The 9,118-nt window shown below is 50.0% G+C and overlaps 2 protein-coding genes across 5 annotated transcripts in view; one reads left to right on the top strand and one right to left on the bottom strand.

Annotated features, from left to right (window-relative positions):
• Positions 1-251: 251 nt before the first annotated feature.
• On the top strand, positions 252-1,414 carry LOC101621764 (somatotropin). 4 transcript variants are annotated; one of them, XM_012733071.1, is made up of 4 exons: positions 252-398; positions 590-706; positions 902-1,063; positions 1,214-1,414. In XM_012733071.1, exons 1-4 carry the CDS (start codon positions 315-317, stop codon positions 1,412-1,414), a joined length of 564 nt encoding a protein of 187 aa, XP_012588525.1. In that variant the 5' UTR covers positions 252-314. The 4 variants fall into 4 exon arrangements, with proteins under 4 accessions (XP_012588525.1, XP_012588522.1, XP_012588521.1 ...); XM_012733068.1 differs by having other exon boundaries at positions 315-398; positions 632-706; XM_012733067.1 differs by having other exon boundaries at positions 315-419; positions 593-706.
• Positions 1,415-8,676: 7,262 nt separating this feature from the next.
• The window catches only part of ICAM2 (intercellular adhesion molecule 2), a 5,684-nt gene continuing 5,242 nt past the window's right edge, over positions 8,677-9,118 (bottom strand). The window contains exon 7 of the mRNA XM_004693343.1: positions 8,677-8,885. Within this exon, the coding sequence (XP_004693400.1) occupies positions 8,677-8,885 (209 nt within the window). The remainder of the gene's footprint in view (positions 8,886-9,118) is intronic.

Here is a 9,118-nt window from a genome sequence, read left to right as displayed (position 1 = left end):
GTCCCGTGGACAGCTTACAGCGGCAATGGCTGCAGGTAAGTTCCCTCAAATCCCTTTGGGCTTGATGTGTACTAAGGCGGGGTGTGGGACCCTGCAGGTGGACAGGGGTGCGCACCCTCTTATAGCTACACCCAGACAATTGGCTAGACGTTAAGTGTCCGGGGCCCCTGGGTGGAGGGGGAGAAGGAAAGGGCTGGCTTGCTGCCTCTGGCCCACCCTGCCTCCTTCCCTCTCTAGGCCCTTGGACCTCTGCGCTCCTGGCTTTCACCCTGCTCTGCCTGCCCTGGCCGCAGGAGGTGGGTGCCTTCCCGGCCATGCCCTTGTCCAGCCTGTTCGCCAACGCTGTGCTCCGGGCCCAGCACCTTCACCAGCTGGCTGCTGACACCTACAAAGAGTTTGTAAGCTCCCCAGGAATGGGTGCTTGTGCGGGTGGCAGGGAAGGTGGGCGTTCCTCCCCCGGTGCGTTATGGGAGGAAACTAGCAAGTTCAGGGGTGCTTCATCCAAGCGAGGGTGCTCTGGTGAGCATAGTCTGCGGGAGGGTAAAGTGCTAAGAACCGTGCTTAGCCCTGGGCGGGGTCCCCCTCCCAGGAGCGCGCCTACATCCCCGAGGGACAGAGATACTCCATCCAGAATGCCCAGGCTGCCTTCTGCTTCTCGGAGACCATCCCGGCCCCCACGGGCAAGGACGAGGCCCAGCAGAGATCTGTGAGTGGCTGTGCCCGCCCCATCAGGGGAAGGGGCTCCCCGCCCCTAAGAGGACCACCCCTTCTTGCGCAGGAACCAGGCAGCGTCCTGGGCTGGCCCGGCCTGCACCCCACCTACCAGGAGTGCTGCTCCCCAGGGAGTGGGGTGGGAGGGACAGGGGACTCGGTGCCCACTGCCACCCCCCTGCGCCTGCAGGACATGGAGCTTCTCCGCTTCTCGCTACTGCTCATCCAGTCCTGGCTCGCACCCGTGCAGTTTCTCAGCCGGGTCTTCACCAACAGCCTGGTGTTTGGCACCTCGGACCGTTTCTACGAGAAGCTGAAGGATCTGGAAGAAGGCATCCAAGCCCTGATGCGGGTGGGGATGGCATTGTGGGCCCCCCACTGCCTAGCCGAGGGTTGGGGTAACCTGGGGGAGGAGGGCAGAAATGCTGCGCTCTCTGGACAGTCTACCTCGGCCTCAGAGCGCGCACAGACTCGGCCTCCCTTTCTCCCTTTTCTTCCTCAGGAGCTGGAAGACGGCAGCCCCCGGCCCGGGCAGCTCCTCAAACAAACCTACGACAGGTTTGACACCAACTTGCGCAGCGACGACGCGCTGCTCAAGAACTACGGGCTGCTGTCCTGCTTCAAGAAGGACCTGCACAAGGCGGAGACGTACCTGCGGGTCATGAAGTGTCGCCGCTTTGTGGAAAGCAGCTGTGCCTTCTAGGCCTGGCCTCTGCCACCCCAGCCCACGTCTCCCCCGGCCCTCCTTTCCTAATAATAAAGTCAAGCTGCATCATATACTGCCTGAATGGTGTTCTCTCCTCTGGGGGGTGGGTGACGGGGCCAAAGGCGGGCTGGGGGGACAGCTGTAGGGGCCCCCGGGGTATTGGACAGAAGGACCAGGCTCTTGCTGGGCTGGAAGGAAACTGCACATTCAGCCCACTCTGTTCACACCAAGTCCACTCTCCAGGGCCTGGGTCCCAGCCGGCTGGGCGCTGGTGGTCAGGACTACCCCCATCGGGCCCTTGGGAGTAGTCCTCCCTCCCCCACCAGCTCAACACCAAGCCGAGCCCCCAAGTGCCGGAAGAAATGTGAGCAGGACTGGTTATGCAGAGCAGAGGCTGAAAGGCTGCAAGTGATAAGGGAGAAAACGTAGAATCACTTTTGTGCTGAAATTGTAAGGTGAATGCACGTGAGCCCAGGTGCACAGGAAAGGAGAGTTGGACATGAAGGGCTGAACCACACCCCATGAGGCTCAGACTCCCTGTGAGGGCCACACGCAAGGAGGGGTGTGGAGAGACACGTGCAAGACTGCGGGCCTCTGGTTCTTGGACACAGGCTTTTTTTTTTTTTTAAGATTTATTTATTTTATGCATACAGTACTTGGGTACAGGCCAGAGGTGGCAGGGGCAGTGAGAGGATTCGCCAGAGACAGAGTGGGGAGCAGAACAGGCTGATTGATGAAGTGCACTGCTGAGGGGGAGAAGTGGGGAGACAGGAGAGGTCTGCTGTGCCATGTGGGTCAGCTCCGGGGCCAGGGATTGAACTCGCACAGAGACAGCCAAGGCTAGCTTCACAGTGCTGCACTTTAACCCGTTGCACCACCAGATTTTTATGCGAAACCTAGTTTTTAAACCAGAGGAGCCACTAATCCACTCTGGGAATATTTTAAGGACTAAAATTAAGCTAGTTGTATGTGGTCTGCAAGCTGTGTGGTGGGTAGGGATGGTTTGGCATAAGGGGGAGAATCAGAAAGGCTCAGACCCCAGTTTGTGTTCATGAATAAATCCCTGAACCTTCTTGAGACCCAGCTTCTGTTTCCTTGCCTATGAAAAGGAGATGATAATATATTACCTGACCAGGTGTAGGTGAGGATTAAGTGAAGTTTCTAAGGCAATTGACACATCACAGCACTCAAGAAATTGCAGCTATTTTTGCTCTGAAGTTTGGGTTTTTCTGATGGAATGTTTAAATCATTGTTACTAAATCATATTTTTTTCTTAAATGGTATGTTTTTTCCTCCCTAAATTAATTTAACAGGTCAGTGGTGAACGCTCAAAGTTAGTTTTCAGATACATTTTGGCTAAGTAAATCAATTTGAATGGTAAATCAATACTTAAGCTCAAAGGAACTCAGTTATCCCAACCTGATTTTACAAAATCATTCTTTTACATTGCAAATAATGGATGTCTAATTAATCTTCCTGAAAAACTTTTACATGTCATAGCGAATTTTCTTTAAAATAGAACCCACCTGTATCCATTTTGGATATTTTACATTTAGTGACATAGATCCTTGGCAAGTGGTTGAAAGTTGGGCTAGGTAGACCTGGAACGCTATTTTTCATAGCTACTTCACTCCTCTATTGTCTGAATTTATGATCATGATTTTGGGAGCTAAAAGGGTTATCCCAACTCCTAATTTAGGCATCTCACTCTAGAGCATCTCTTCCAGGAAGTATTCAGCAGTGAAAAAGGAATGAGTATCTCACAAGGCAACTCATTCTAATGAACTGCCCTGGTCTCAGAAAAGCATTCTTTTTTTTTTTTTTTTTAAGATTTATTTATTTGCGCATACAGAACTGGGGTACAGGCCAGAGGCTCAGGGGCGGCTAGAGGCTTCACCAGAGACGGAGTGGGGAGCAGAACAGGCAGATCGACGAAGTACACTGCTGAGGGGAGCAGCGGGCGGGTCAGGAGAGGTCTGCCACGCCATGTGGTCACCTCCGGGGCAAGCGGGAATCGAACTCATGCAGAAGTGGCTTAAGCTTCTTAGTGCTGTGCTTTAACCCGCTGCGCCACCAGGGAGGGCCTCAAAAAGGCATTCTTTACATTAAGTTGAAATAAATATCCCTGTAGCAGCAGCTCTCTGCCCACCTGTGTCTTTGCAGCTATCTTTTCCTTTCTCCTTAAAAAAAAAAAAATCAACATCCCTATAATATCCTTCCTTTGGCCTTAGAACTATTTGAAAACCTCATGGAAATTTATATCATGAGCACAAGTAGAATCATCTTTTGACTTGAACGCATGTCTTAAAAGGAAATGTAAACATTTTAAGAAGTATTTGTTGAATGAACGTGGCAGGAGCCAGCGGTGTTAGAAAGGGCTCCTTTAAGAGAGCTGTAAAGTGAGGTTGTAATGCCAGAAGCGGACTGCAGGGGGCGCCACCCCGGGGGCGCATCTACTCCGCTCCTCCAGGTTATGGCGGAATCAACTTCCTCCAAGCTGCTTGAAAATGACAAACATACTACAGCACTTTTTGCAAGAGTTTAAAAATTTTAAAGACTACCCTAGACTCTCTGACTTGCCAAATCTTGGCCTGCCTTTCTGCTCTTCAAATAGGCAGCCATGGCCGCCTTCCTTGCAAATGAGAAACACCGGTACATTAGAATGATCCAAAGTGGATACAGGTAGGTTCTGTTTTAAACTACTCTACTCCCTGAGGTTCTGGTTTAATTGGTCAGGGTTGGGATCTGGGTAAATGTAGTTTTACCCAGAGGGCTGAGAACCAGAGTTAGGTGCCACAGAGCGGTGAGGATGCTTGTCCATAGTTATTGTATTGGTAAAAAGAAACAGGAGGTGAGAGAGATGGACAAACTGCGGCGCTTTCAGTTTCCAATTCTAAGTAATGAATTCCAATTCATTAAAAAGGCAATCGTGTGTGATTCTTCTTCATTGAGACCCAAGGCAGCTGGATTCATAGTGACAGAAAGTGGAATGTAGGCCCTCCCTGGTGGCGCAGAGGGCGAAAGCACAGCACGAAGAAGCTAAAGCCTCTTCAGCATGAGTTCGACCGACCCCTGCCCCGCTGCTCCCTCAGCAGTGAACTTTGTCGATCTGCCTGTTCTGCTTCCCACTCTGTCTCTGGTGAATCCTCTCACCACACCTGTGCCTCTGGCCTGTACCCCAGTTCGGTATGCATAAATGAATAAATCTTTAAAAAAAGAAAGAAAGAAAGTGGAATGATGTTTGCCAGGGGTTGGGGCTGGGGAATAGGAGTTTTGTTTAATGGGCACAAAGTTTCAGTTTTCCAAGCTGAAACCATAGTCCATAGTTTCACAGCTACAAATTCTGGAGACTGGTTGTACAAATGAATTGGATTTGACATTACTGAACCATATCCTTAAAAATAGCTAAGATGGTAAATTTACTTTGTTTGCTTTACCACAATTAAAACATTACAAATATTTTCTAATAAAAAAATCTTCCTGAGTTTAGATTGGTAAGACTTATGCTAGAAAGAATTCAATAGGCAGAAATCTGGAATTTCTGGAATTCCAGATTTCTAGAATAGCGTTTTTCTCATACCACGTTATCTTTTAAATTCGCCCTAACCTCAAATGTCCTCTTTTGGGTACCTTCCATCAGCATCAATGAACCACACTGAGTTTTGTCCATTTACATGTAGTTCAGAGCCAAATGGCATTTCCCCTTTCTTTACAAGCCTTCTTCAGGGTTACAGGATCTGGTCTGGGCCAAGCAAACTTGATAGTTTTCCTTATGGCTTCTTTAACTCAGAAGCCCCTGATGTGACTTAGAAACACCTTCAGTGAGTATTAAGGTCGCCAGCTCCTCCACTACATTAGTGCTGAAAATCCCATGTCCCCACGACCCTTGAGCTCAGTGCAAAACTCAGGACAGTTGGTCATCCTGCAGGCTAGGGCCCTAAATCTGAAGAGTAAGAGGAGGGGAAAAGAGAGGGAGAAGGGAAAGAGGAAAGAGGGAACACAATGGCTCAGAGGAGGCACAGACTGTATCTGCCTTTTCAAGGCCTCAGCAGCTGCCATGGATTTCTGACTCTTGCTTTAAGTTTATTATAATAAACTTATAATTATCCCATTTTACTATAATAAGCGGCTATAATTACCACCAGCATTGTTAGTGTCATAATAGAAACGGATCCTTATCAACACATATACACACCACACCAGTGTTTTCACAAGTACTATGACATGCCCTTCCAACTATAATCCTCTAACAGAGAAATGTTATTACTACCCCTGTAGTAGTGAAGAGTTCACTTGTGTTTCCTCAGGTCTAAGAAAGACACTAGAAAGTCATCTTGACTTTTTAAAGATTTATTTATTTATGCATACAAGATCTGGGGTGCAGGCCAGAGATGCAGGGGGTGAGAGGATTTACCAGAGACAAGAGTTGGGAGCAGAACAGGCATTTTCACTGAAATATACTGCTGAGGGGAGCAGTGAGGAGACAGGAGAGGTCTGCTGCGCCATGTGGGTAGCTCCCTGCCTGGGGATCAAATTCATGTGCAGTGGCTGTGGACAGCTTCATAATGCTGCATCTTAATCCCTTGTGCCACCAGGGAGGCCCTCACCTTGACTTTCTTATGAGGATAAACTTTTGGGATATTAAAGTTAGCTTCTTCCTTTACGGACAGTCAGTAGCTCCAGTTAAGTGTGAGCTGGTTGCTCTATAGTTTAGAAAGAGTATGATCAGAAGCTTGCAATGCACGGGGTTCTGGGAAGGAGCTGGAATGAGGTCCTGTGTGCTTTAAGGCTTGACCAGGAGGGCAGCAGTGTCCTGGTTGTGTAGAGAGAGAGAAAGGGAACAAAAGCTCTATTTCTACATGAGGAAAAGCCCAAATCTGAGCAGCCTTGCAGGAAGACTAATCCTTAGAATGGGTTCAGGGCTCTCCCTGGTGGCATAATGGATTAAAGCACAGCATTGTGAAGCTCTACGAAGCCACAGCAGCACAAGTTCAATCCCCGGCCAGGGAGCTGACCTCCATGGCGAGGCAGACCTCTCCTGGCCCGCCTGCTGCTCCCCTCAGCAGTGTACTTCCTCGATCTGCCTGTTCTGCTCCCCGCTCTGTCTCTGGTGAGTCCTCTCACCCACCACAACTCTGGCCTGTACCCCAGTTCTGTAAGCATAAATAAAATCTTTTAAAAAAAAATTGGGGCTCAAAGAACTGTAGCCATAAAAACCCAGACAAGTATTCACCCTCACTGGACTAAGCCCAGGGGAAGCAAATCCTCTTCCTCAAAGACGCATAGCAGCCAGCCCAGGAGCAGACCTGCAGCATGCAGCACCGTGAGGGCTGAGGGACAGGTGTAGGATGCTGTCAACAGTGACACCATGTGGCAGTGGGAAGCCAGGGCAGGTTCTGGTGGAGCCTCCGGCTCTCCAGGGTGGTAGAGTCTGCTAGTCAGAACGACCACCCCCTCCCTCTAGTTACTTTGTTTTTGGCATCTCTGTGTCTCTGGCCATGGAGGTTCTGCGTCGGGGTTTGCAGGCCAGAGACGGCTGACTGCAGACCTGATACAACGGATCCCAAGCACAGCCTGGCTGGAGCTCCCTAGATCAGGCCACTGTATAATCTCTTACACTTCTTCGTGTGTTTCCCCAAGTCACATGAGACGGGTGGCTACGATAGTGCAACACTGAGGCTGAGGTCACGGGGGTGGGGGGGGGGGAGGCTGTTTTGGGAAGTCAAATGCAGATTCCCGTCTCCTTCCTGCACTGGGCGTTCTGACGGCCTGAGCTTCCCAGTGTGGGCGCAAAGGTGCAGTGGTGCTTTCTGGCCATGAGCTCTCGGTGCCCTCAAGACTGCAAGCCCTGGTGGGCAGGGTGTGTGCATCACCATCACCGTGAGCCTAGGACCTTGTATGTGTTGAAGCCAAGGGGTTGTAGTTATTTCTGATTCATAACCCCGGCCTCAGCGAAGGTCTGGCAAGAATGGATTTTTTCGCTTTGTTGTCTGACGGCATCTGAAATGGGCTGTACACCTCTATCTGGAATGAAGTGTAGTTTGAGGATCTAACAGCTTGCTACCCTAGCTAATCCGCCACCTGCGCTGGGCTGGTTGTTCATGCTATCAATCTAACATTCTTTCTTAGAAATCGTACTCATGGTACAATCACGTGGCTCAATAAGATCAACTCTGACACAAAAGAGAAAGACATTCGGATGTGGGAAAATCAATTTTATTTTTGCCACGCGGTATCATTTCACTGGCCCTTACATGACGGATTTTGGAGAAAGAGATGAAGTTTTATGAATGTCTTCTCCAAGGGTGAATATACTCTTTCCAAAGAACAGAGAAGGAAGCCAAATCAGAAAATCACATGTAAACATTGTCATAAGTGGATACCTCCTGAAAGTTAAATATTTTGTAGACACAGGAAAGCAAATACTTCTTTATGAGAAGGAAAAATAAACATTGGAATTCTACCCTAACAGTCTATGTTAAAAAGTGTTGAATGTGAACCCTCAGGTGATTCCGCTACTACAATGGACTATGAAAAGGAATTCAAAGATGTTTGGCACCATTAACCTAGGAGGCAATACCAGGGAAGAGCCCTCCCTCCCCCTTCAGGCAGAACACCCAGCCAGGTAGGCTGCTGGCCCACCCATGTGGGGTTTCTATGATTTTCACACTCCCCCAAGGCACACAGCAGAGTTAGTGAGCTGAAGCCTAACTGGTTGCTGACCTTTAGTGCTGCTGCCAAGCTCAGCTCCAGAGCAGGGTTCCAGAAGCCCAGCTGCAGGAGTTCTGGCGCCCCCTGCCCATCCAGCTCAGCACTCTGCCCCTTGGGCGTCCTGACCCTGCACTAAGGAAGTAGCGCTCACTTGGGAGGAAGCATGGGGGTGAGTTGCATTTCTGCATTGCATCTGGTCATCTCCTCCGTCTGAGGCCTGGGAGCACGGGGCAGCTAAGAGCGGGGTGATGAAGCACGGCCGGATCTTTTCTTTCAAATCTAAGAGACGGACAATTAAATACACAACAAGGAGCAAGTGGCCGGCTGACTAGTGGAACATGGAGACTGAGATTCCTGTAACCCAAGTGAACTTGGAAAAACAGCTGTGGGTGGACTGGATACAAGGGACACGGGGCCCGAGACACTCGTTTTAGGGGACCCAAGAGCTCAAGGATGAGACATTCTGTCTGTTCCCTTCTCCTCGATGCCCTCTTCTCTCCTTAGGAAACCCCAGCGGCAGTCTTCTACAACCAAATAGCTGTTTCTGTTCAACAGTTCTGTGCGCTGCACTTTTCTGCGAGCTGAACAGCAAACTGGTTTTCCTCTTCTCTGATTTTCTCTTTCTGCCGATAAGGCAATTTCTTCCTCTGCATTTTGCAGGGCCGATAGTTCAAGTACAGTGCTATGGTGATTACTCCCGCTCCAAGAGCCACGATAACAATGACAAAGACGGTGGGGTTGACGCCTTCGTTTGGTCCTGCCCCAGAGCAGAAGACAGAGAATGAGGAGGGCCCAAGGGCAAGAGAATCACCACCCACCCCCCAGCCCACCTACCCCACTTCTCCACCTCACCCTCCCCAGCCCACTAAAATCTTCCCTCTTCCCATGTTTGGGTACGAATCCCAGTCCTGGCCTCTTCCCAGCCCTGCGTGCGAATCCCAGTCCTGGGGGAGCGCCAGCCCAGCCCATCACCACGGTCACCTTGAACGA

The sequence above is a fragment of the Condylura cristata genome, unplaced genomic scaffold, assembly GCF_000260355.1.
Source record: "Condylura cristata isolate star-nosed mole 26May11 unplaced genomic scaffold, ConCri1.0 scaffold00038, whole genome shotgun sequence".
NCBI classification, from domain to species: Eukaryota; Metazoa; Chordata; class Mammalia; order Eulipotyphla; family Talpidae; genus Condylura; species Condylura cristata.
This window is presented reverse-complemented; position numbering and strand designations above follow the sequence as displayed.

Bases quoted from the DNA above. Each gene is read 5' to 3' on its own strand.
- LOC101621764 (XM_012733067.1), top strand. From the start codon at position 315: ATGCCCTTGTCCAGCCTGTTCGCCAACGCTGTGCTCCGGGCCCAGCAC. The intron at 707-901 runs GTGAGTGGCTGT...CTGCGCCTGCAG, and splicing joins ACGAGGCCCAGCAGAGATCT to GACATGGAGCTTCTCCGCTT. The intron at 1,064-1,213 runs GTGGGGATGGCA...TTTCTTCCTCAG, and splicing joins GCATCCAAGCCCTGATGCGG to GAGCTGGAAGACGGCAGCCC.